Source organism: Chamaea fasciata, unplaced genomic scaffold (assembly GCF_029207755.1).
Source record: "Chamaea fasciata isolate MVZ Bird 193981 ecotype frontalis unplaced genomic scaffold, bChaFas1.0.hap1 SCAF_11, whole genome shotgun sequence".
NCBI lineage: Eukaryota > Metazoa > Chordata > Aves > Passeriformes > Sylviidae > Chamaea > Chamaea fasciata.
The window spans coordinates 5166147-5189876 of NW_027094096.1; the positions used below are offsets into that span (position 1 = coordinate 5166147).

The 23730-nt window shown below is 49.0% G+C and overlaps 3 protein-coding genes across 7 annotated transcripts; 2 read left to right on the forward strand and 1 right to left on the reverse strand.

The window, feature by feature from the left end:
• Positions 1 to 313: 313 nt before the first annotated feature.
• On the reverse strand, positions 314 to 5814 carry DTYMK (deoxythymidylate kinase). Of its 2 annotated transcripts, none has more exons than XM_066194083.1 (5): positions 5654 to 5814; positions 4798 to 4906; positions 3568 to 3658; positions 1394 to 1591; positions 314 to 858 (listed from the first exon to the last, which is right to left on the reverse strand). In XM_066194083.1, the coding sequence occupies exons 1-5, from the start codon at positions 5781 to 5783 to the stop codon at positions 748 to 750; spliced, it is 639 nt and encodes a 212-aa protein (XP_066050180.1). In that variant the 5' UTR covers positions 5784 to 5814; the 3' UTR covers positions 314 to 747. The 2 variants fall into 2 exon arrangements, with proteins under 2 accessions (XP_066050180.1, XP_066050181.1); XM_066194084.1 differs by lacking the exon at positions 5654 to 5814 and adding an exon at positions 5329 to 5497.
• A 77-nt stretch (positions 5815 to 5891) lies between these two features.
• Positions 5892 to 14375, forward strand: ING5 (inhibitor of growth family member 5). Of its 4 annotated transcripts, none has more exons than XM_066194078.1 (8): positions 5892 to 6007; positions 6484 to 6555; positions 7224 to 7390; positions 8679 to 8790; positions 9583 to 9676; positions 10911 to 11046; positions 11206 to 11267; positions 11834 to 14375. In XM_066194078.1, the coding sequence occupies exons 1-8, from the start codon at positions 5971 to 5973 to the stop codon at positions 11874 to 11876; spliced, it is 723 nt and encodes a 240-aa protein (XP_066050175.1). In that variant the 5' UTR covers positions 5892 to 5970; the 3' UTR covers positions 11877 to 14375. The 4 variants fall into 4 exon arrangements, with proteins under 4 accessions (XP_066050175.1, XP_066050176.1, XP_066050179.1 ...); XM_066194082.1 differs by lacking the exon at positions 5892 to 6007 and adding an exon at positions 6167 to 6185; XM_066194081.1 differs by lacking the exon at positions 5892 to 6007 and adding an exon at positions 6229 to 6353.
• Positions 14376 to 14606: 231 nt separating this feature from the next.
• D2HGDH (D-2-hydroxyglutarate dehydrogenase) lies at positions 14607 to 22418 on the forward strand. Its single transcript, XM_066194085.1, has 9 exons — positions 14607 to 15066; positions 16265 to 16322; positions 17283 to 17422; positions 17864 to 18057; positions 19183 to 19351; positions 19931 to 20074; positions 20493 to 20635; positions 20773 to 20938; positions 22073 to 22418. Exons 1-9 carry the CDS (start codon positions 14823 to 14825, stop codon positions 22345 to 22347), a joined length of 1533 nt encoding a protein of 510 aa, XP_066050182.1. The 5' UTR covers positions 14607 to 14822; the 3' UTR covers positions 22348 to 22418.
• The last annotated feature ends 1312 nt before the right edge of the window (positions 22419 to 23730 follow it).

Sequence of the window (23730 nt, forward strand, 5' to 3'; positions counted from 1 at the left end):
TCAAACTGCACTGGGGTGTGTGCAGGAGCCACAGGTGACTATTCCTCTCATCCTGGCCAGTCTAAGATAATTTATGTGCCACTTGTCCTCCAAACTGGCCTTGCCATGAGCTCATTCATCTGTTTCAGGCTCTTACCTGCTCACAGCTGTCCAGGACTGCATAGCTGGGGAGAAGGCTTGAATTCACCTCTTCCTTTTTCCACAGCTATAGCAAACAGCTTTCCTTGGATTTAGTGCCTGAACTGCAGCACTCTCACCTCCCATATATCCTTCTAGAAGATAAATGATCATACCAAAAAGAAAGAGCCCTGTGGCAAATGCTTAAAAGAACAATTTATTATCAAGTCCTCTACAAACTGGTTTGAGCATGGGGGCATGCATTTACTAGAAAGGAAGAATGATCAGAAACATGGCAATTCCCTAAAAATGGGAACTGTCTGTGTCCAGGGATGGCCCTGGGCTCCACACCCACATCTGCACTCCAGGACTGGAGCTGTAACAGGAGCTCCTACTTGGGAGAAGGAGGTTTTGACAAGGAATTTGATACACACTCATGGTATATTTATTTAAAAAATACAGAAGGGACTATGCAGGATGAAAGGAAGGAGCAGGTAAGGACATCAGCAAGCATGTTGGACCCAAAAGAATACACAGGATCTAAGCTGAAGCTGCTGGGCTGACAGTCATCCAAGTGTGGAAGACTCAAGAAGTGACCTTTCCCTTGCTCCTTTAGACCTGTATGAAGTCTCATTTCCAGAGTTCTCCCAAAGGTTTATTCTGAACCTCCTGAATAGTTTTCTCTGCAATGGACTTGATTTCTCTGTGCAAGTCTTCAATACTCTTTGAAGCATTCACTGTCTGTTTCCAAGACAACAAAAATACAGGACAGATAACAGAGAATACAGAAATGTGTTACTGGACACCAACAAATGAGAAAAACCTTGTTGTTAAGGTTACTCCCTCCGTTCCTCAGTATTGTTACTCTTCCTGAGTAGTGAAATGAGCTGATTACACCTCCTCTCTGCAGTTTCTGGAGTGGATTGGGAGAAATCAATATATGTAGGAATAGGCATTTAAGAAGTAGATGTGAGGGTGGGTGAAGGGAAACAAGAAACTACTGCTGCATGTTGTTTGCTCGCAGTCTCTGGGGTGTGTGACAGAGGCAGGCAAGCCAGGGATTCATCCCAGGTGCACAAAGAGCTGATCCTGTTCTCCTGGAACAGGGAAGTGCCCTCTCTGCCACATCTCACAGTGCCCTTGGCTGGTCCCCAACGTGTCCCGCTAAGCTGAAGTGGGAAGGGGCAGCACAGGGATGTGACAGGCAAAACTTGGGAGATCTCACTAGAGATCCCCACCCTGGTCCATGAGAAGCCCATCAGAGTTAATTCCTCACCTTCCAGTTTAGGGTCTTGTCCTCCATTAGGCAATAGAAGGACTGAAGAACTTTCTCTTGGAAGGAGCTGGTCTCATAACGTTCATGTCCAAAGTTCCCTCGTTCTGCTGCTTCTTCTGGGCTTAACTGAAGGAACAGGATCAGGTCTGGCTTTGGGAGTCCAACATCAGGCTGTTTGCACCAATCCAGGCAGAAGTTCTGTCCCAAGCAAAGACAACCAAGCTAGAGGTGAGACACGCACTAAGACAGGAAAGCAGCAGGTTGGCTGGAGAGTGAGGTGGGAAAGGAACAGCCAAGGATGGCAGGAATTGCAACCCAGGCTGCAATCGCTCAGCACAGGCTACAAACTGAAAGATGATATCCCAGCTTACCACGTGGGAATTCAGTCCTGGGCATTTGGGAGAGAGCAGGTTTTGTCACGTGTTCAGCAGCTTTTGTGCCTGTTTGAGTTGGAGAGAGTGAAAGCTCTTCATGCCTCTTCTGCAGATCCCATCTGCGCTCTCCCAAGGCACATTCTGAGTCTCCACACAGCCATTACCAGCCCAAAACTTGCTCAGTTCAAAAGAAAGCTGCTCCCAAACACAAACACCACAGAGCTGCAAAGGAGATCTCCCTAACCCCACAGTGTCTCCTTCCCAATACTCACCTACCCAGGAATTTCAGCCCAGACACAATAGATGCAGTTTTCCAACTTTTGGATTTTGTTGACAGGTCTGAAGACTTTCATCAGGGCATGTGAATCCATGATGCTGGTGAGACTACAGAGTCCATTCATTGCTCATCCACGTCTTAAATCCCTCTTAAGAGGAGCTGGCACATCTGCCCTCCAATTTCTCCCCAGATGTTCTGTATCCTGGTAATCTGGGTATTTTTTGGATGTATGTGCAGTGGGTTTTTCAATCCCTTGAGGGGGTAAGAGAAGCTGAAGAGCCACATCAATCCTGGGTGTGAGCTCTGGCAGCCAGTAGACTTCTATGTTAGCTATGGGCATCAGCATCTCCCCTTCTTCTGGGAATGTTTCTTGAGTGAAAAACATGCCAGACTTCATTCTTTTAAGAAGCAGAGGAGGTCTCTTCCAGCAGCAAAGGATACCATCCCTGATTCCCAAGGGTGGCATCTGCATGGCTGAGGCCTGGCCAAGTCACCAGCTACATTCAAAGAAATGTAGACACTTTTAGACACCCTTTTTTCCCCCACCAGAAATTAGCAGAACATTCCTTGCTGTGCTCACGTGGATTTGGGAACATTACTTTGGGGTGACTCAGCTCGTGTTACACATCCTGGCTCTTAATCTGGGGCTTTTGCAGATACATGATTTGCACCTAAATGTTTCAGTGCATCGGTCTCATGGTTAAACCCCAAGCTACACAATGTCCAGGAAAGAAGATGCAGGTGAGGGTGCAGGGCTTGGGGGCCCAGGATCTCCTCAGTCCTCCCAGAAAGCAGGGAAAGGCTTGGGCAAGAAGGAATGTAGATGACAGCTGGTGCCGCAGGCATGGCTGGAGCTTCTGTGACCACAGGAAACTCTTAGAGGACTGATGGCTGCTCAGCAGGAACGGGACACATCTGATGGAGTGGGACAGGAGTGTCTGTGCAGAATGGCTCAAAGAGTGGCTGGCAGAGCTGACTTGTTCTGAAAGCAGGGACAGGCCAAAAGGCACAAGTGGGAATGCCAGAAATTCAGGCTAAATGAAGAAAATCACTTTTACTCTGAAGGTGAGCAGAGAAGAACCCAGAAAGGAACAGATATACATCCCTGAAGGTACTCAAACCTTGGCTGGAGGTAGGCTCAAGCAGCCTGCTTACGTCAGCCCGGCTGGAGGCTGGGCTTCATGAATTTCATAGGTCCCTTCTAATGTATCCGTTCTGTTCCTCAAATTTATGGGCCAGCAGCCTGAGCAAGCACAGAGAGTCTTTAATAAATGCCCAGAATCATTCTCCAGAGTCACACAGGTCACCTTCCAGTCCAGCAGTCTGTCCAGATTTACAAAGAGTCACCAAGTAAGTTTCAGTGCTTGTTCTGGGGAAGGGCAGACCCACGTTAACATCTGAGATGAAACTTCCAGCCTTCATTTCCCAGAAGAATGGCCCCATGGGCATTCACACCAACAGCCTCTACCCAGAGCTGCTTCCCCAGACAGAGAGGGGCAGGGGCTGCTGCAGGTCTCACTCACCTCTTTGGCACTGGTGAAGGCCACTCCAGAGAAGGCATATCTGTCCACCACGACCGTGATCCCTTGATGGAGTTTCTCCTTCATCATCGGTCTGAAACCACATGGGAGACAAAATAATAAAGTCCCACTCCTTTATAGTGACAGAAATGAAAGGAGTTCATCTAAAACTCCAAGTATATCACTATTAAGGGAGATCACTGGCAGGGGCAGCTGTGCTGCAGATGGCAGGTGAAGAACTGTTTGTATTCTCCACCAGGCATTGACCAAATACCCTTTCATGACACCCAAACTCAGGGTGCCAAGTGCTGGGAACTGCTCTAGGCAGCTCCAGGGCTTACAGGCAAGATCACAGATGAACTGTACTGACATGGACAGCTTAGTCTTCTTCCCTTTTTAGGTGGTGCAGTAGATTTTGTGATACCTTCTGCCACTTTTATTCATGACAGTTCTTTTTAGAGCTCACTTATCTGCCTTCTGTTCTCCCAACGTAATTGGAACTGCCACTACAGCAGAGCCAGCAAAGTTTTTCTGTAAAATGAGAACCTTTTAAAATCTGTATTTCCAGATAAAAACAACAGCCAACACTGATTTCCCCACATCCACACAGACTCTGTGACTGAAGCAAGGACAGCCAGTTACAGCTGGACATAGCTTCAGGGAAAATTTGGGCACAATTCCTTAAGCACTATCACTCACAGGGATTGCCTGGCAAAGCAAGGTATCTTCAGGAAAGAGAGTAAATTCACAGTCTAAGCTGGTTCAGTCTCAGCTCCCCGACTTTTTAATCCAGTACAGCAGAGGAGTTGGAAATATGGCACCAATGATTCCAAAAAAAACCAAAGTGTGGGATCTGATCTAAGATTACAAGGGCAGGGTCAGATGGGATATTGGGAAGAAATTCTTCCCTGTGATGGTGGTGAGGCCCTAGCGCAGGGTGCCCAGAGAAGCTGTGGCTGCCCCATCCCTGGAAGTGTCCAAGGCCAGGCTGGATGGGGCTTGGAGCAACCTGGTCTAGTGAATGGTGTCCCTGCCCATGGCAGGGGGTAGAACAGGATGGGCTTTAAGACCCCTCCCAATTCAAACTATTCTGAGATTCTGTGATTAAATCCAAAGTTCTAAGAGTCCTTAAGACACATTTCCACCTTGTTTTCCTGTCTAACCAGGAGTATATTTTTGCACTTTCTGTACCCACACATTTTTCTTTTACAACTGAAAAATCATCATCTTTACACATGTTCCCAGCGGTTGGCAGAGAAGAGCAGGTGGATGGTGTGGTCCTCCAGGTTCTTCTCTCTCCCCAGGTAGGAGCTGATCAGCTGCCCAATCTCTGTGGTTCTGTCTGTAGGAAAGACAGAAGATGCAAAGGCTGACCCAAACTGCTCTTCCCAGATGGGTATCCATGTCTCTGGGGGGTGTGTCACGGGTGGGAGGTTGGTCTGACCAGGGTAGGGTCTGTCTGTCTGTCAGTGGGATGAGGTCAGTCCATCCAGGGTGGATGTCTGTCTGTCTGTCTGTCATGGGTGGCAGGAGGTCTGTCCAGGATGAGGGGAATGTTTATTTGACACAGATGGGAGAAGGTCAGTCCATAAGGGGCTGGGGATTTACCTGTCTGGGACAGGTTGGGGGGAGGTCAGTCCATCCAGGATGAGAGTCCAGAGTCACACAGGTCAGTTTCCAGTCCAGCAGTCTTTCCAGATTTACAAAAAGTCACCAAGTACATGTCACTGCTTGTTCCGGGGAAGCGAAGACCCACGTTAATACCTGAGCTGAAACCTCCAGCCTTCATTTCCAATCCTCATTTCCTCGAGGAAGAATGGCCCCTGGGGCATCCACACCAACACCTCTACCTGGAGCTGACTCTACCCGTCTCTCCGCGATGGGAGGAGTCTCCCCGTCCCGTCCGGGCGTGGGAGGTCCATCCGTCACGGGTGGGAGGCGGTCGGTCGGTCCAGGCTGGGAGGGGTCTGTCAGTCCGGCCTGGGGGCGGTCCCTCTGTCCCAGCGCCCGCCCCGAGCTCGGCCGCGGCGGGAAAGGCTCGGCCCGGCAGCCCGCCCCCTCCCCGGGGCTCCCCCCAGCCCCGCCGTACCCGGGAAGCGGAGGAGGTCGGCGCGGTGCCCGGCCTCCCGCAGGGCCTCCACCAGCCGGCGGCCCTGGGTGCTCTTCCCGGCGCGGTCCACGCCCTCCAGCGCGATCAGCGCCCCGCGCCGCGCCGCCATCGCATCCCCGCGGGCCCCGCGCCGCCCCGCCCCTTCCGCCGCGCCCGCCAATCGCCGCCCGTCCCGCCCCTGATGAATATGCAGCGCCGGCGGCCAATGGGCGGCGCGGGCCGTGAATACGGGATGAGGCCGCGGGCCTGCTCATGCGGGCCCGGCGGGCGGCGGCGAGCGGCGCGCGGGCCGCAAGATGGCGACTGCCATGTACCTGGAGCATTACCTGGACAGTGAGCGCTGGGCGGGGGCGGCGGAGGGGCCGGGGCGGGGGCCGGGACCGGGGCGGGGGCGGCGGGATCGGGGCGGCGGCGGCAGCGCGGGAATTAAAACTGCGCCACGGGCGGCGCGGGGGAGTGGGGGGAGCGGCCCTGGGGTTGCGTCATCACCCGGCGCCGGACTACGTCATCGGTGCGCGCTGGGGAGTGGGATGGTGCGGCCATGGCGGCTGTGGGCGTCAGCGCGGCGGGGGTCCCGCTCCCCTCCCTTTCCCTCTCTCGGCCGGGCCGCTGGTGCCGGCCCAGTGCCCGGCACCCAGGCTGCTGCTCGAGGTCTGCTGAGGTGAAAGGGCGGCTCACGGTGCGTGACTCACAGGATGGGTTGGGTTGGGAAGCACCTTAAAACTCATCTCGTTGTAGCCCCTGCCGTGGGCAGGGACACCCTCCGTTGGCAAGGTTGCCCAGAGCATTTAGTAGCGTTTTTATTGCAGGTATTGAGAATCTGCCGTGCGAGCTGCAGAGGAACTTCCAGCTGATGCGGGAGCTGGATCAGAGAACAGAAGGCACGTGCGGGTGTTTCGGCAAGCAAAGGCCGAGAGACCCTGGCCTGAAGGATGGGAAGAGCCCAGGGGAGACTGGGCTTTAGGGGCCCCTCTGCTGCTGTCCCTTCTCTCAGCCTGAGTGCTCGCAGTGTTTGTTTCTTTCCTGTGAGGATACAGCTCATGTTGTAGGGCTTAATTTTGTTTCCAGTTTAAATTCAGAGCTCTGTGATCACTGCACTCGGTGGCCACTTGGATGAGACTCCTTCCTTCCACACATTTCTATATCTAGCAAAGTCTAGATTCCTGTGTGCCTTGCCAGACGATTTTTTCTTCCTTTCTGAATTCTTTGTTGGTATCTGGCTGTGCATTAATTATTTTTGTTTTGTACCGTCAGAACAGTAAGTGACTGCGTAACAAATAAAATGTTCTGCATGTGGGAAGAGAGGCTGAAACTTGTGAACTCTTGGGTTCAGTTTCTGATCTTAACTGTGAATTAACTTCTGAATTAGCTGCAGAACACTGGAGAGAGCAGAGTCACTCCATAGGTGTCAAAGAGTGAACACCTTTAGCTTAAATGGTTTTGTTTTAAAAAGGAAAATGCAATAAGGACTTGAGGGGGGTGTAACAGCTGTCAGGAAGGGTCTGCTAAATGGAAATAGAGAAACAAAAGTTACCTGTTCTTTTTCCAGACAAGAAAGCAGAGATTGACAGCCTGGCAGCAACATACATTGAGTCTGTGAAGAACATGTTACCTGAGGAGAGAGTGGAGCACCTGAGGAAGATCCAGAGTGCCTACAGCAAGTGTAAAGAGTACAGTGATGACAAAGTGCAGCTGGCCATGCAGACCTATGAGATGGTGAGCCATGAGCTGTGGAAAAAAGGGCATCCTCTGGAATGGTGCATGTGGAGATGCTTCACAGTGTCAGCATTCCCTGACTTTTTTTTTTTTTCCTTAAATTTCTTACCAAAACAAGTCCTCAAGCGTTTTCACTGTTGCCGTCCCCAGAAAGCTTTCTCCTTTGCAAAAGAATTAGTGAGTTTATCCCCCTTGGAGGTGGCTTTATCAGTAGCACTCCTTGTCTGCTGTGTGATAGTGCCAGCAAACTTACCCCAATCCCTCCTCCCCAGCAGCTCTCTGTCCCTGATAACTTATTGGGGGCACACTTAGTTGAAAGCAATTTTTTTTTTTTTTAAAGCCAGCTGCTGTACTGTATTATGGAGGAACAGCAGGAATTCTGCTCAATTGCCTTGGTCTATTTGACATCAAAATCTCCTTGATGGACCTTGGGAGATAATCCCATTTCTTAAGATGCAGTTTTCCACTTTTTTTTTTTTCTGTTCCTTGAATAATTTTTATCTCCGTATGTTTTACCTCGTGGATGAAAGTTGAGTGAGGGGAATCCTTTTTGACTGTATTAAGTATTTGCTGCCTAGCTTGTAGAGATGCTTTGGGTTTTGTTACAGCTGCAGCAGATGATTGATTGCCATCAAATATTGCAAAAAAAAAAAAAGAAATTATGTCCCAGGAATATCAGTGCCTTAGACAGCTAGTGAATTCATTTAATGACAAAGTATTGCAGCAGCACAGTTTGGGGGTGGTGGTTTAAAATCCCTGTTCTGAAAGTCACTTTATTGCAGCCAGGGCAGTACAAGGTACTTAATTAGTGTGTGTTGACTTGATATTGAGGATAATCAGTTTCTGTCTGTGTTTATTGTTAAACTTCTTTGAGTCACGTGACAGTGGAGTACCGGGGGAAAACCCTAACTGCTCTACTCGACACATTTCAAGGGCTACCTTTGAATTTTGAAAATCGCAGGGACAAACCAGTTATTTTTTAGTATCTCTCACCTTGTTTTGTTCTGAAAACCACGGGTCTGAGTTGCTTTGACTCTCCTCCATGTTGCCTCCCTTTTCCTTCCTTTCTGCTTGCTCCTGTGAAGGGTTTGGGTCCTTGTGCTTTTGCCTCCCTCATTCCCTTTGCGTGTGCCACTTCCCTTTTCCCACCGCTTCCATTGCAGTGCCGCACTCTGTTCATGCTGATAACAGCCAAGTTTCAGCCCTTCCTGTTTTAGTTTGGGGCTCTTTTTTTTTGTGTGTGTGTGTGTTTCTTTGTGACTGAGTTTGTGGTTTCCCCTTGGTGCAGGTGGATAAGCACATCCGCCGGCTGGACGCCGACTTGGCGCGGTTTGAGGCTGATCTCAAAGATAAACTGGAAGGCAGCGACTTTGAAACCCCTGCATCCCGGAGCCTGAAAAGTGGGTGCATTTCACACCACTGAGAGCCTCTGCCAGCACTTAGAGCATCAACCCAGGAAGGCTGAGATGTGAAACAGGCTGTTATTTCTGGAGGAAGGAAAGAAGTGTGCCGTTCTTGGCTTGTTTTTAAGGCTCTTCAAATCTTCTCTGCATCTTTTGCCCACTATGTTTATAGTTACTGTCACTGTTTCACAGGTCATCCTGAGGTTGTTACTGGTGCTAAGGAGGGTGCTGTGCCAAAACTGCACAGTCTTAGTTTCGGGAAAAATTAGGAATTAAGAGAAGATACCAGTTTCTGTCATATATACTGAAATATTGTGTGATTACAGTGACATTTGAGCGTGGATACAGCAGCACAGCGCAGCTTTATGCCTTTGAACAGTGAAATAAGGGGTAGGAGCAAGGAGGTGGAGATGAAAGTTATGTTAGTTATTGAGTAATCTATTAACTGTGTTTAAAAAGACACTGAGATTTAAGAAGAATACTGCATGTCTAATCAAGTGTGATGCTGTTTATGATCTGTGCTGACGTACTGCAGTGCTTTATTGCCGAAACTGTAAACACGAGTTTGGTGCTCAGTTGTTATCAATTTGGTGTATTTGTGGCTTAAAAATGCATTTCAGTCAGCATATTTAATAATATATATATATATATATATGTATAAATTTATATATATATAATTCTATTACATATGAAATGGGGATTTTAAGACAGTAGCTGCATCTAGAGAACAACAGCTGGGGATGTTTCTGCCGCTCAGGCTGAAATGATGGGGTTGTTTTTCCTTTCTAGAGGGACGAAGTCAGAAAGACAAAAGAAGCTCTCGTGGTCGAGGCAGGAGAACATCTGAAGAAGATACACCAAAGAAAAAGAAGCTCAAAGGAGGGTAAGGCAAAGCCAGGCACAACTCCAGGGCCTTGGGCTTGACACTTGATGAATTTTTCACAAGCTCATATTACCCTATTTATGACTCATGTCCGGATGGCGGGCAGTGTTAAGAGCATTCTGGTCTTGTTCCATTTCATTAATGTCTTGCTTGGGACAGGCCAGCATTGTTAATTAATTCCTTGGTTGGCATGTGGAAGCTCAGCATGCTTGGAACGCTCTGGCTGGAAGGACACGATCAGCCTCCCTGTTGCTGTTGGCAAGCTGGGAGAAAATGGCTTTGATTTTTGTCACAGGGCTATTTTTAACAGTTGCTTGTGGTCTTGATTGTAAAAGAAACTCAACTTGTCCATCAGGACAGAAACTGATGTTGTGCTGCTGTTCTAGAAATCTTGGAGAATTTTGGGGGTTGTTTTCAGAGGATTGTGTCCTAGGTAGCCTTGAATAATCTGGTTTGGTTTTGAGAGGCAAGGAGGAAAGCATGTCCCCTCTCTGAGATGGGATTTATATTAAAGGGGCTCGGTTTATTCTGATATTTTCAGTTGGCTAACTGGAGGAACAGGAAACTAAAAATAGTCTCTGTGGACTGCTACTGGCATGTCAGCACATCGCTGTCAGAGTAAGAGGGTCCACTCATGCCTGACAATGAGAAAAAATTTATATTGAAACAGGCTGGGGAAAGAACCCCGGACAGGTTATTCTGCCCACTACCAGGAGTGACCTGTATGATAATTTTGTTACTTTACTCATGACATCTACGAATACTTCTCTTAATTCTTTCTAGTCATACTGTGTTTGATCCAACCTACCTTATGGTTTTGATTACTGGATTGTGGTAATGTAATTCAAACTTTAAAACAGGGTCAGTGTGGTTTAGGGAAGATAATGTAGAACACTAATTTTCCTGAGTAGGGTTTAGATCTTGGAAACAGCATATCCCAGAATGGTTTGGGTTTGGAGAGACCTTAAAGATCATCCCATTCCAGCCCCTGCAATGGGCAGGGACACCTTCCACAACACTGGGTTGTTCCAAGTCTGGCCATGAACACTTCAGGGATGGGGGAGCCTCAGCCTCTCCAGACAGCCTGTGCCAGGGCCTCCCTACCCTCATAGGGAAGAATTTCTTCCCAGTATCCCATTTAATCCTGCCCTCTGGCAGTGGGAAGCCATGCTCTTGTAACAGTGTTGTTTTGCAGTTGAGAAGTGTTTTGTCCTGACTCTGTCCTTGCCCACAGGTCTGAGTTTGCTGATACCATCCTGTCAGTACATCCCTCGGATGTCCTGGACATGCCAGTGGATCCCAACGAGCCCACCTACTGCCTGTGTCACCAGGTGTCCTATGGAGAGATGATTGGCTGTGACAACCCAGATGTAAGCACTTGAGAGATGATTGATTTTCAGATGTTTGTTGCCTCCCAACCCTGTACAATCCAAGGAGGAGTCCTTGCTCAGTTAGCTCATACCAAGTGGTGGGAACATTTGTGAACCACTAAGAATCTCCTCTGTGGGTTTTTCCTTTCTCTTTTGCAGTGCCCAATCGAGTGGTTCCACTTTGCATGTGTGGACCTGACCACCAAACCCAAAGGGAAATGGTGAGTGTGACAACATTCAGCTTTGGGATTTTTATTAGGCTGCAGTTTGCCTCAACAAGAATTAAAACCCTCTTGTGACCCTGACAGTGGAGCTTTGCTCTTCTCATCGGAGGGTTTGCATCCTCTGTGATTGGGGATTATGTGTGAGGGTAGAAGATACAAGACAAACTTTCTTGTTAAAATCCATTTCCACACAAGTCTTAGGTGCTGGTGGGAGCAAAACTGCCTGATAAACAGAGCAGGTTTTGACCTGAGGCTTGTATAAACATGGACATGTTACATCTGAGGTTTGCTCTATTGTCACTAGTTGTGGCTGTGCTCAAAGCAGAGACAGGTACCTTGTAGTTTCATTTCTGGAGGCAAATTTTGAAGACTTCTCAGGGTTTCACTATGTGCTTCTCTTGGAAAGGATCGTGGGCTTGTTATTTTTATCTGATGGACTGTTTTAATCAAATTAACAAATTGCCTGTCAGAAACAGGCTTAATTGTACACAAATATTAAAATCAGTTCTCAAGCTGTGTGCTGTTAATTTCAGGAGCTAATTACTGCCTGTTTTTTCCTGCAGGTTTTGTCCTCGTTGTGTTCAGGAAAGAAAGAAAAAGAAGTAAGGAGGAGAGGGGGATGCACTGCCGAGGCAAGAAGAATTTAATATATTCCTTCCTTCATGTTGCAATATTACCTTTGATTATTTTTTGTTAATCTATCTTCCATCTTTTTTCCGGTATGGTATTTAATTATCCAGTGGCCAGTTGAAATTCCTGTTCTTTCCTAAGACAATACTTTGGAAGGGAGTCCCAAATCCCTTTGCCACGGAGATTTTATTTATGTTAGTCTTGCACAATAATACTGAGGGAGGGTGTTGCCTTTTCTGGCTGTTTCCATTTCCCTGAAGATTCTTTAAGTACATCACTGTGAAGATGAAACCTACAGTATTCTTGGAGAGAGAGAGAGAGAGAGAGAGAAGGTTGGATTTATTCACAAAGTAAGATGAAGGCCTGAACAGTTAGCTGTGATTGCCTGTGTGGCACATGGGTAAATCAGGTTTTAGGGAAAGGCTCCATGAGGACACTGTTTGTTCCCATGGTGGTGTGGCTCTGCTGTTAAAGAAGGCCATTCAGGAATGTTGTAACAGAACTAGTCTTTTTTTAATGGGCCACATTTGCATGTTCTTCACTTCTCTGGCCGCCTTTCAGATGATGAATGTGAATCCTTGCATTAGCACAGTGTCAGTGGCTGCAGCAGAAGGGACTGAGGAAATCAGGAGCTGGAAAGCAAAAGTCCCTGTTTTTTCTTTCCTCTGAGATACAGTGGATGCAGAAGTTGAGGGAAGAGCACAGATAAGTCTTGCCTTCATATCTGTCTCTTGTATCATGAGGCTTACCTGCCTTCAGGGAAAGATGTAGTGGGGAAAGATGTAGTGGGGAAAGATGTTCCAGGTTTCCCTCCTGCTGGTGGAGGGAGGAAAAAAACACCCCAGTCTCATGAACTTTGCTGGCTCTGGTCCCTACTGGGTGTTGGTGGCAGCTCTCTGCCGGGCTGTGTGCTGCTTTCCATACCAGGGTGCTGGAGCTCTCGGTACAGACTGCTGGAAAGGCATAAAGAAGCTCCCAGATAAACTTCCCTTCTGCTGAATAAACAGCACAGAAGATTAAAAACACTTTTATGCAGATTCTGACACCTGTTTTCAAAAGAAAGAAGGCTTTTCCTGTTACACTGAGCCTCTTACTTGTGTTTTGCAATGAAGGAAAGTAGAACACAGCTCCTGCCACCTCTCCTTCCCTCTGTGGGGCTTTGTGCCTGCTGCTGACATAGAAGGAACCTCTCAATTGTGAGGCAGCTTTTCTGTGAACATTGATTTATGGCAGGAAAAAATGATGGATTTTCGGAAAAAAATCCCTGTCTTCAGGGTCCTGTCATTTCTAGTGTGATGTTGCAGGTGTCTTTACTACACTGCATCACGGAGAAATGAAGTCCCCATAGTTCAGTGCGTGAAAATGCACATTTGTGATGCACATTTGGCATTGCTGCCACAGAACAGGACATGGGAAAGCAGGCAGGGAAATTAAAGCCAGAGTGCTGGATGGAAGGAGGAGGAGCAGCACAGTCACACAAACCTGGAGTACAGCAAGCCCTCTTCTTCTTCCTGCCTCTTCATGAGAGCAAATTTGTGATACCTCATGAGCCAGCCTGTGATCCAGTCCCCAGAGGGTGAGAGCTGCTCCTCCTCCTTCTCCTCCCACTGCGCTGGACTGAGTTGGAGCATTGCTGTGTCCTGACAACCCATGTTGATGCTGTTCCAGGTTTTGTTTTCCCCTTCCACCCAGTGGTATTGTAGACAACTTTTCTTCCTGTTTCTTCCTAAGGCTTTGTTAGTACTGGTATTGCCATGGATTAAGCATTTGGTTTGAAACAATGTCAAAATTCCACTCTGGAGATCTTGCTGGGAACGTGCCATGAGGGAAGAGAGCAGCTCTGGGTGAGCCAGTGTGGAGCTGTCTTCCCTCAGCTCCAAAATTTGGTCAGGTAGCATAACAAAACACATTTCTAGAAGTACTTTTGGGGCTTCAAAGAGCATTTTCCACTTGAACCAGCAAAGCAAAAAGGAAAACAAGCTCTGGAAGGTAGAGCCCTCTAAAGGAAGGATCATTTACTAGGAATGATGAATAGCGTGAGGTACAACATTCTCTTCTTTACAACATCTGTGATGTGTAAAGCATCTGAGATCGGATACCAGCAATAAACTCTCCCACTGGGAACATGCCAGTTCAGGGCTTGGATGGGCTCAGGAGTGTGTCCTGCCCTCATACACCTGGTCGTAGAGATTTTTTACAACTCCTTGTAGACAGAAATACCAGCAGCCTTCATTTTTGCATACTAAAGGATTTAAATCTTCTGACTTTTGAATGTACAGTGTTAAATGTTTCCTGGAGAAGGGTGATCCCTAAAGGAATATCCCACTAAACATTACCCAAAAAACCCTGCCAGGGGCCCAGCTTTACTGCAGCTCGTCCAAACTGGAGGTCGAAACCGACTTTCACCCAATTACCGAAACGAGGAAAAATAAAAACAAAAGTAAGGAATGTAAAGTTAAAAAAAAAAAAAAGAAATGTATATCTGTATTTTTTTGGATCTTGGAGATGTTGGATTATATTATAAATAAAATATTTTTGGGAATAAATGTGTGAGGATGATGTGGGGGGGTGAGGGAAGTGCTGTTGCAACCTCCAAGCCGCCAGGGGGCGGTGTCGCCCCCACGCTCTCCGCGCGCTCAGCGCGTGCGGGCGGCAGCGCCCCCTGGCGGCTTGGAGTCAGGCGCGCTGCGCGTCCCCGCCGCTTCCAGGCCCCGGAGCGGCTTTGACATACCCCGTGTACCGGGATAATCCCGGATTCCCCCGTGGATTGCCGGGAATCCAAGGGGTGCGTGGCGCTGCGGTGTCCCGGGGCAGTGCGGTGGGAGCAGCGGTAGAGAGCCCCCGAGGCGGCGCGCCTCCCCTCGGTGCTGAGCTCCCCCTCACGGCCGCGGGCAGGGGGCAGCGCAGGCCGCGCTTTTCCCCATGGCTTCCGCAGTCCTGTGGCGCCGCGGGGCCGCCTGGCTGAGGAGCTGCCGGGGGGGCCGGGGCTGCTCCGGCTGCCGGGACGTGGTGCCGACCTGCGAGCGCTACGCCGTGCGGAGGCTGCCCTTCGCCCGGCTGGCCGACCGCGATGTGGCCTTCTTCGAGCGCCTCATGCCCGGCAGGGTGCTCACCGGCGAGGAGGAGGTGCGGCCATTCAACGTGGACTGGCTGAAGTCGGTGCGGGGTAAGCGAGCTGCTCGATGTGCTCGGTTGGTTGAAACCTCCTTCCTGCCTCTGTTGGTTACCTGAACAACGAGTTTGCCAAAGGAAATCTCTTCGGTATTTATGGCGGATCACACCTGTACGGACCGTAGAGTTGGAAGGGACCCTTGAGGATTATCGAGTCTAACTGCTGACCCTGCACAGACAGCCCAACAATCCCAGCCTGTGCCTGAGAGCGTTATCCAAACACTCCTGGAGCTCTGGCCGTGCCCGTTCCCTGGGGAGCCTGGTCAGTGCCCGACCGCCCTCTGCGGGAAGAGTCCGTGATATCCAGCCTGACCCTATCCTGACACAGCTCCAGCTGTTCCCTCGGGTCCTGTCACTGGTCATCAGAGACCAGATGAGTGCCTGCCCATCCAAAATGAGTTTTTCTCATAAAATTATTTCTTTAAGAATTACCTGATACCTGATAAACTTACAGGCTTTTGTAAAAAAAGAATCGAAAACCTCTAACTTAATAATTAATTTTTTTTCCTGAGACAAGTTGATTCAGCTAACAGTTTTGACTGAACCTCAGAAAAGAATATGAAAGCTTTTGGGAGACTTGACTGCAGCCTTCCAGTACCTTAAAGGGGCTTATAAAAAGGAGGGAGACTTTTTTTATGGGCTTGGAGTGGCAGGACAAGGGGGAATGGCTTCCCACTGCCAGAGAGCAGGGTTAGATGGGATATTGAGAAGAAATTTTACCCTGGGAGGGTGGGGAGGCCCTGGCACAGGCTGCCCACAGAAGCTGTGGCTGCCCCTGGATCCCTGGAAGTGTCCAAGGCCAGGTTGGACAGGGCTTGGAGCAACCTGGGACAGTGGGATGTGTCCCTGCCCATGGAATGAGATGAACTTTTAGGTCCCTCCTAACCCAAAATCTTCCTGTGATTCTGTGATTCTAAATCGAGCACTGTGAATTCTCTCTGTTGCTTCTGTCGAAGATTTCATGTGAATTTAAACCATTTCCCATTGCACCCAGTGGCAGCCAAGTCTACCTATACATGCAAAGGTTTTGCAGGGCTTAAAGGGAAAGGCTGCTGTTGAAATGTTTGTTGTCAAAGTGGTTGAAATGCCTAACAGTGAAGGAAGTTATTTCCCACCTCATGCTTTCCCACCTGTTTCTTTCTGACCTCTGCAGAGCCACAGCTTGCCTTGAGAGTCCCTTGCTTTCATTGCAGGCTGCAGCCAGCTGGTGTTGAAGCCACAGACCACGACAGAGGTGTCTCAGGTTCTCAGGTAACACACACTTTTTCTGCTGGGCTTGGTGCTGAGGAGACCTGGGTTGAGTCAGGGGTGATCCAGTGTGTGATGGGAGCTTGGGGGTGTTCAGACACCAATTCCTTAAGCACTGGAGTTGCTGAGGCAGTTTTCTTTGTGACTTTTCTGTTCTGATAAATGGCTGAAATTGGGTATTGTACAGGTGCTCAGAAAAGAGAAGTTTTTTGAAAGGTTCAGGAGGGTCTGTTTGAAAAGGTAGAGAAGGTTAGGGCAGAACTGGGCAGTTTGAGGGTCTGTTTTATCCACACTGGCGTGAGCACAGCTCTGGTTGGGCAGTGTTGTGCCAGATGACTGGCTGGGGAGCTGAAAGCTGCAGGAGTGTGCTCCTGGCTCTGTTAGAACAGGGATGCAGAGCACAGGAAAGGCAGGCAGGGCTTCTGAAGGAGCTCTGGTGCTTGGGGCTCTGTGCCACCCCTTGTGCAGGAGCTGCTGTGAGCTCAGAGAGGATGTGGCAGGTGGGGCAGCTGAGGCACAGGTGCACGTTTGTTGCCCTTCAGGGCACTAATTTCTTGGGAGGAGAAGGGCAGTCATGTCTGAAACCACTGCCAGGGGGGCTGGCTGTCACAGCCCACCGAGGAGACCAAGCTGTTAACAGAGCCTGCTGCAGAAGCAGCTTCTGTAGAAACATAAGCAGTGCTTTCCAGGCAGATGTTGTGTGCCAGATGTGTAGATACACACAGAGCTAACCCCAAGTGCTGATTCTTTGCTCAGCACTGGGCTGAGTTCAGACAGGGGTTGCAGTTTCTCGTTTTGTCATTAAAACTGTCTTCCTCTATCAGTTTGATCTTTCGGTGAAATGCCGCATAATTTTAAGGAGCACTGTCACAACAGTCGACGCTCATGTAGAGGTGAAACTTCTCTGACAGACTGATTATTCCTTCTAAATGCATAACAATTCAAAACCCTTTTTTCTTCCAGGTACTGCTATGAGAAGAACCTGGCAGTGAACCCTCAGGGCGGGAACACAGGCCTTGTTGGCGGCAGCGTTCCTGTCTTTGATGAGATCATTCTCTCCACTGCTCTCATGAACCAGGTCATCAGCTTTGACAAGGTTTCCGGTAAATATTCCAGGGATGTGGAGCACAGAAATGATTGCCAGGCCACAAAACTGGCATTTTCTAGGGAACAGATAGCAGCAGGTTCAGCAGGGTTCAGCCCAGCAGCATCATAACGAGGTCTGTTTGGATTTGGGGAGTTAGGGGTCAGGCTGGTGTGAGTATCTCTGTTCAGAAAGGGAGAACAACAGGCAGAGACACACTTAATGTGATTGTGTTTTACCAGTCCAGAGTTGTGGGTGATGAGATATTGAGGCAATAGCAAAGCTCCCTGAGGCTTGAGGAGGGGGCAGTTCCCTGGAGCATACACAGACTTGTGCATTTAAGCTGAATCCCAGGAAGTTTTGAAGGAAGAGGTGGTTGCATCTGCTCATAATGCTCCTGCTTCCTGAGGAGGCCCCTTCTTCTTGGCCATCAGCTTGTAGCAGGGCATTTGTGTTGCAGGAATCCTGGTGTGCCAGGCGGGCTGTGTGCTGGAGAGGCTCAATGAGTACGTGGAGGAGCAGGGGTTTATCATGCCCCTGGACCTGGGGGCCAAGGGCAGCTGTCACATCGGGGGGAACGTGGCCACCAACGCCGGAGGCCTGCGGCTCCTGAGATACGGCTCCCTGCGAGGGACCGTGCTGGGCCTGGAAGTGGTAAGGCGAGTACCTGGCACTTCCCTTCTCTGCTTAATCCTCTGCTGCTTGCTGCTTCCTGCACTTCTAACTACCCAGCACACAGACAAGTTCCTCTCCAGACTTCCACTCTTTATCTTTTCCTTGTTGGGCTCTTTTGAGAAGGGTCAGCACGTGTCTTCATGTGTAGCATGTTATTGCTGCTGCAGTTTCCAGCTTCCTACTTCCAGTGCTTGCTGACAGAGCTGGTGGTAGGTGATAATCTAATCCAGACAAGTGAAAAGAAGGTAGGGAGAGGTTGGAGATCCCAGGTTATCTGGATGGAGTTGGTTCCTCTGAGCAATGGGTCTCTGGAACACTGCTAAATCCATCCTGCATCACTCTCTTCTAGTGGCTGGCTGCTCACTCAGATTTTAATAGAATCATAGGATCACAAACTGGTTTGTGTTGGATGGGACTTTAAAAGCCAGCTTAAGGTTTAAAACCCACCCCATAACAGAACCCTATCTGCTTTAGGTTCATTTGGATACTGACTGTGTCCTAGAGTCTCTGCTGCTCCTCAGCTGCTCCTGTCCTACAGGCCTTGGGATATAAAGGCTGGATTAGGAGTTCTATAAGTTTTCACAGCTGGGAAATTTGGGCAGGGAACAAAAGTGGGGCTTGGTTTTACTGTGTAGGCTTAGAAAGGAGAGCATTTGTCTCAGGTCAGTTTGGCTCTAATGTCAAAATAGCCTTTAATAACCTGTCTTGGAGATACTCAGCCTTAATTTAAGGCTCAGGGGGCAGAGGGTTTACTTCATTCTGCTTAACTGTTCACTGTCTCAAGTTACTTTCCTTGTTTCTGCTGGATAGTGGGAGCTAGGGCTGCAGAGAATGGCTGGTCTTCCCCACCATTAGTAAGAAAAGCAGAGAAAACTGAATCTGCTGTTATTGTCCTGATGGAAGGAGAGAAGTAGGAGGGAAATACTACTCAGGTAGGATATAGAGGTGGGGCAGAGCTGGGAATGGAGGAGCAGTGTGGGAATGGGCTGCAGCTGTGTCCTCCTGCTCAAGGTGAGTGACACTTGCCATCAGCTTGGTCATAGGCAAGTTCATGCCAGCAGATTCCTCCCCAGGTGCTGTGACTTGGCCCCTGTGTTCCCTCAGGTGCTGGCTGATGGCTCAGCTCTGGACTGTCTGACCTCTCTGCGCAAAGATAACACGGGCTATGACCTGAAGCAGCTCTTCATCGGATCCGAGGGCACCTTGGGAGTTATCACTGCTGTCTCCATACTCTGTCCTCAGAAGCCTAAGGCTGTGAATGTGGCATTCCTAGGTAGAAGCTGATATTAATGATTTCACACCTGAATTCAGAGAGGCTGGGAATAGGGATAGAGAGGGGAAAGCACTGCTCAGCCTGCTGAGCTGGACTGCCAGTCAGCTGGTGTCTGGGAAATAGTGTAGGGCTCTGTGCTAAAATACCTGTGCAGATATTTAATATCTCTTGGAATACCTGCAAGGGCAAGTTGTTCTGTAAGGAAAGTGGAGCCAGGAGCTTAGCAGGGTGAGGAGGCAGGCAGGACAGTCCCCTCACTGGTGAGGGAAGCCCTGGTCTGACAGGCTCAAGAGATGAGCAGGGCAAGACTGTGGCGGTAGGCAGGGGCAGCCACCATCCAGGAGTCAAGTGAGCAACAGGGTGAGGAGGCAAGGCTGAGAAATCACATCTGCAGGTCAGGCTCTAGATCAGCAGAGTATGTGGCCAAGCACAGCTGCTTAAAAGCTGCATCTGGGTGTCCCTCAGCAAGTCCAGAGTTGTTTGTGGGGAGCCTTCACTGAGAGATTTTTAGTTTGCAGAAGCCTCCAGAGGATTTGGGGTCTGGCTTTTAGTCCTGATTCCTCTCTGTTCTGTCTGAAGGGTGTCAGAGTTTTGCCAAGGTTCTGGAAACATTCACCACCTGCAGAGCCATGCTGGGCGAGATCCTGTCTGCCTACGAGTTCCTGGATGAGAAGTGCATGGAATTAGTTGAGAGACATCTCAAGCTGTCCAGCCCAGTGGCAGGTATCAGTGATATTCACACTGTAGAAAGGGGCACTGAGGATGCTTGGGGATTTTTAGGCTACTTTTCAACACTTCTAAAAAGTGACTAATTTTAAAAAGTTGACTTACTGATTTTTATAAAGTTGGTGATTGTGTGGGCATCCCTCATCATTTTTGTATCTAGTATATCCATTCCAAACACCTTTTTTCCTTAAAGGTGAGACTTCGTATTTTTCCTCACAAAACTGCTGGCTTTCTGGAAAGAGGTTGCTTAATAAAAGATCTAGCATGTCAGTGAAGTGCCCAACAGATAAAAGACTGCCCTCCCTGGCACCAGAGAGTCTGGGCACATAACCTGTGGAGAAAGCTCCAAAAACTGCCCTGAATTGCTCTATTTTGCCCCAGGGCATCTACTTACTTTGTTCTCCCTCATTCTCAGACAGCCCTTTTTATGTTTTAATTGAAACTTCGGGCTCCAACTCAAGTCACGATGAAGAAAAATTGAACAGCTTTCTAGAACAGGCCATGGCTTCTGGCTTGGTCAGTGATGGAACTGTGGCAACGGACGATAAGAAAATAAAGGCAAGTCAGTGTTTCCTCTCCCTCCAATCTCTTTGACGTGGGTTTGTGTTTTATGTAGGGAAGTGTTCAGACTCAGCTTTGTGTATGCATGGAACCCAGGAGCTACTTGGTTTATGTGGATTTCTGTGATTGCGCAGGGGCTGTGGAGCCTGCGGGAGAGAATCACCGAGGCCCTGACTCACGACGGTTACGTGTACAAGTACGACATCTCCCTGCCCGTGGGAAAGCTCTACGACCTCGTGGCTGATGTGAGGGCTCGGCTGGGCCAAAGTGCCAAAAACGTGGTGGGCTACGGCCACTTGGGTAAGTGGGGTGCTGGGAAAGGAGGTGATGGCACTTCTGTGCTGCGGGTGACAGGCTTAAATTGAGGGCTGTGGAAGAGGAGAGTGCATCAGGATCTTTGTGTTTGAATTTCACTGCTTTCAGACTGTTTTCCATACACTGATGGCAGGTTGATGGCCAGTGAGCCATGGAATTGGTCATCTCTGTCTTCTTGCTGTGTACTTTCTGTTTAAATATGTAATTTGTTCAGTTGGACCATTAATTTGGTTGATGTTCTTAGACACATTTGGCAGATTACCACTTTCTTGTCCAAAATGATTAATCCTACTGGAAATCAGGTTTTTGTGAGCCATTAACCCTCCAACAGAGAGTGATAATGATAAATGCACAGAAAGGCTTATAGATTGTCAGCATGCTGGGAAACTAATCTGATTTTACAAGCAGGTAAATAGGTCATTTAGCAGAGCTGTTCTGTTACAAGAAAAGCCACAGAACACTCTTGATTAGGGATCATTTGAAAGACATGTTGCGTGACAAAGGCTCCACTTTGAGGACTAAGCTGTGTGTTGTGAGGGTTTGCTAGGATGCAGGAGGAGGATGAGTAAGTTGTATTTATCTTTGTGTGATTTGTGTTTCGGAGTACCCACCAACTCTGTGCCTAATCAAATGCTGTCACACACAGTGGCAAAAGGAGAAATTATTCTGCTGTCTTTGTTTCTGTTGACGCGGTGCCAAAGCGCATTTAGAGCATTGCACAAACATAATAAGAAGAAAAAAAGTGATGAAGGGCCATGTTAGAATCTAATGATCATTATGAAATGCCGTGGGGAAAGTCTTTGTCGTTGCATCATGGTGGTGGCACAATCATTAATGCAGCACAGTGGGAATTTTAAAATCACAGAAGTCAGAGTTTGAAAGTAGCTTAACTCAGAACCCTTCCTCAAATATTGCACTGGGACCATGGAAAAGCAAAAATCCTCTTTGAATTACTTATGCAAAAAGAGACTGACGTTTGTAGGACAGTGAGCTGGTTGTCGTTTTGGCACAGTTTGCAGTCTGACAAAGGCCCTGTTGTTTGAGAACATGGAGGGGTCAGGAATGAACATCCATTTCAGGTTTCTCTCCCAGACCCACCTGTGCAATATTTTCTTCCAGGAGATGGGAACTTGCACTTGAACATCACGGCAGAGTCCTACAGCCATTCCCTGCTGGATGCCATCGAGCCCTTTGTGTATGAGTGGACTGCCAGATGCAGTGGGAGCATCAGTGCAGAGCATGGGCTGGGCTTCAAGAAGAAGCAGTTCATTCAGTACAGCAAACCACGCGAGGCAGTGGTGCTCATGCAGCAGTTCAAAGCCATGCTGGACCCCAAAGGGATCCTCAACCCCTACAAGATGCTGCCCTCGGCTCCCGAGTGGGGCACATGCTGAGGAGGCAGCAGAGCAGGGCAGCTCCAGCTCTGCACCTGCACTTGAGCCATAAACACACTGGATCAGCAGCACGTGGAGCGCTCCCTGTTTGATTTTGTTAGTGGGATGGAACAAGTAAAGGAATGTGGTTGCTTGTTTTGGGGGTGCCTGCTGTTGCTGAAGAATCCACTGCTGGGTTTCCTACTTAGTTTGAATATTGAAACCAAACACAGAGATACTGTGTGTGAATGAGCGTCCCAGCTCTCTCTCCCCTTGGGTTTGCTCTGATTTATCAGTGGCAGCAGCCAAGGGAGGCATTTTCTCACTTGGGCTGTTTAAGTGAAGCATCAGAGACACAGGAGAACCTATGGATGCAAGTCTTCCAAGGGAGGGTGTTGTACTTCCTCACTTGTTTAATCTAATACACTTATCCCAGCACCCACAACAGCATCTGGTTATGGCCTCTTTAGTGATGCCACCTCCAGGCTGTCCCAGATAAGCATCAGTGTTGTCCCATGTACAGGTTTGCAGTGCTGGAAGGACTGGCCAGAGAAGAGAGGGTGCTGGAGACCTAGCTTCTGGATTTTATCAGCTGGAGGAGAAATACCAGCAGCCAGCCTGAGGGAGGGGATCCCAGCCCTCCTGCCTGGCCAGGGGAAGGCTCTAGGCATGCCAGTGTTTCCTGCTTCTTTGACTTCCAGTCTGTTCTTCACAGCAAATCATGATTTGCTCTCACAGAGAGGTGTAAAATTACCCCTCCCAACCTGGCTGGATAATATCTGGGATAACCTGGAGTGGTAATCTAAAAGGATGGGGCTTGGAGCAACCTGGTCTAGTGGAAGGTGTCCCTGCCCATGGCAGAGAAGTAGAATGAGATGGGCTTTAAGGTCCCTTCCAACCCAAACCACTCTGTGACTCTACACTGGGAGTGCTGTGGACTCTGGAGGGACAAGAGTCCAATAGAGGGATCTGCACAGCTGTAGCATTGGGCAGTGCCAGTGGCACAGAATTCCTAAGTCCAAGTGCAGGATTCTGCACCCAGGGTGGAGCAGCCTGAGCACAATGTGAGCTGGGTGAGGAGTGGCTGGGGATCAGCCCTCTGGGAGGATCTGCTTGGCAGCAGCTCAGGAGGAACCAAGGCCAGGAGGGCAAATGCCATCCTGGGGGCACCTGACACAACGTGGGCAGGGGTCAGGGAGGGGAGCAGGGTCTGGCTGTGCTCAGCACTGGGGGGCCTCACCCAGAGCCCTCAGGGTTAGAGATGATGGGAAGGTGCTGGAGTGTGTCCAGAAGAGGAGAACCACGCTGGGGCTGGGGCTGGAAGATGTGACCTGGGAGGAGGCTGAGGGCTCTGGGTTTGTCTGGTTTGGAGAGAAGGAGGCTGAGGAACAACCTTATTCCCCT

What these genes read in the sequence shown, in the direction of transcription:
- DTYMK (XM_066194083.1), bottom strand. Translation starts at nt 5,783, where the DNA reads ATGGCGGCGCGGCGCGGGGCGCTGATCGCGCTGGAGGGCGTGGACCGC. An exon ending in CGACCTCCTCCGCTTCCCGG is followed by an intron (nt 4,907 to 5,653) that starts GTACGGCGGGGC and finishes TCTTTCCTACAG; the next exon opens with ACAGAACCACAGAGATTGGG. An exon ending in CCTTCACCAGTGCCAAAGAG is followed by an intron (nt 1,592 to 3,567) that starts GTGAGTGAGACC and finishes TGCTTGGGACAG; the next exon opens with AACTTCTGCCTGGATTGGTG.
- ING5 (XM_066194078.1), top strand. Translation starts at nt 5,971, where the DNA reads ATGGCGACTGCCATGTACCTGGAGCATTACCTGGACA. An exon ending in TTGGCTGTGACAACCCAGAT is followed by an intron (nt 11,047 to 11,205) that starts GTAAGCACTTGA and finishes TCTCTTTTGCAG; the next exon opens with TGCCCAATCGAGTGGTTCCA. An exon ending in ACCAAACCCAAAGGGAAATG is followed by an intron (nt 11,268 to 11,833) that starts GTGAGTGTGACA and finishes TTTTTCCTGCAG; the next exon opens with GTTTTGTCCTCGTTGTGTTC.
- D2HGDH (XM_066194085.1), top strand. Translation starts at nt 14,823, where the DNA reads ATGGCTTCCGCAGTCCTGTGGCGCCGCGGGGCCGCCTGGCTGAGGAGC. An exon ending in CTGGCTGAAGTCGGTGCGGG is followed by an intron (nt 15,067 to 16,264) that starts GTAAGCGAGCTG and finishes CTTTCATTGCAG; the next exon opens with GCTGCAGCCAGCTGGTGTTG. An exon ending in CAGCTTTGACAAGGTTTCCG is followed by an intron (nt 17,423 to 17,863) that starts GTAAATATTCCA and finishes TTTGTGTTGCAG; the next exon opens with GAATCCTGGTGTGCCAGGCG.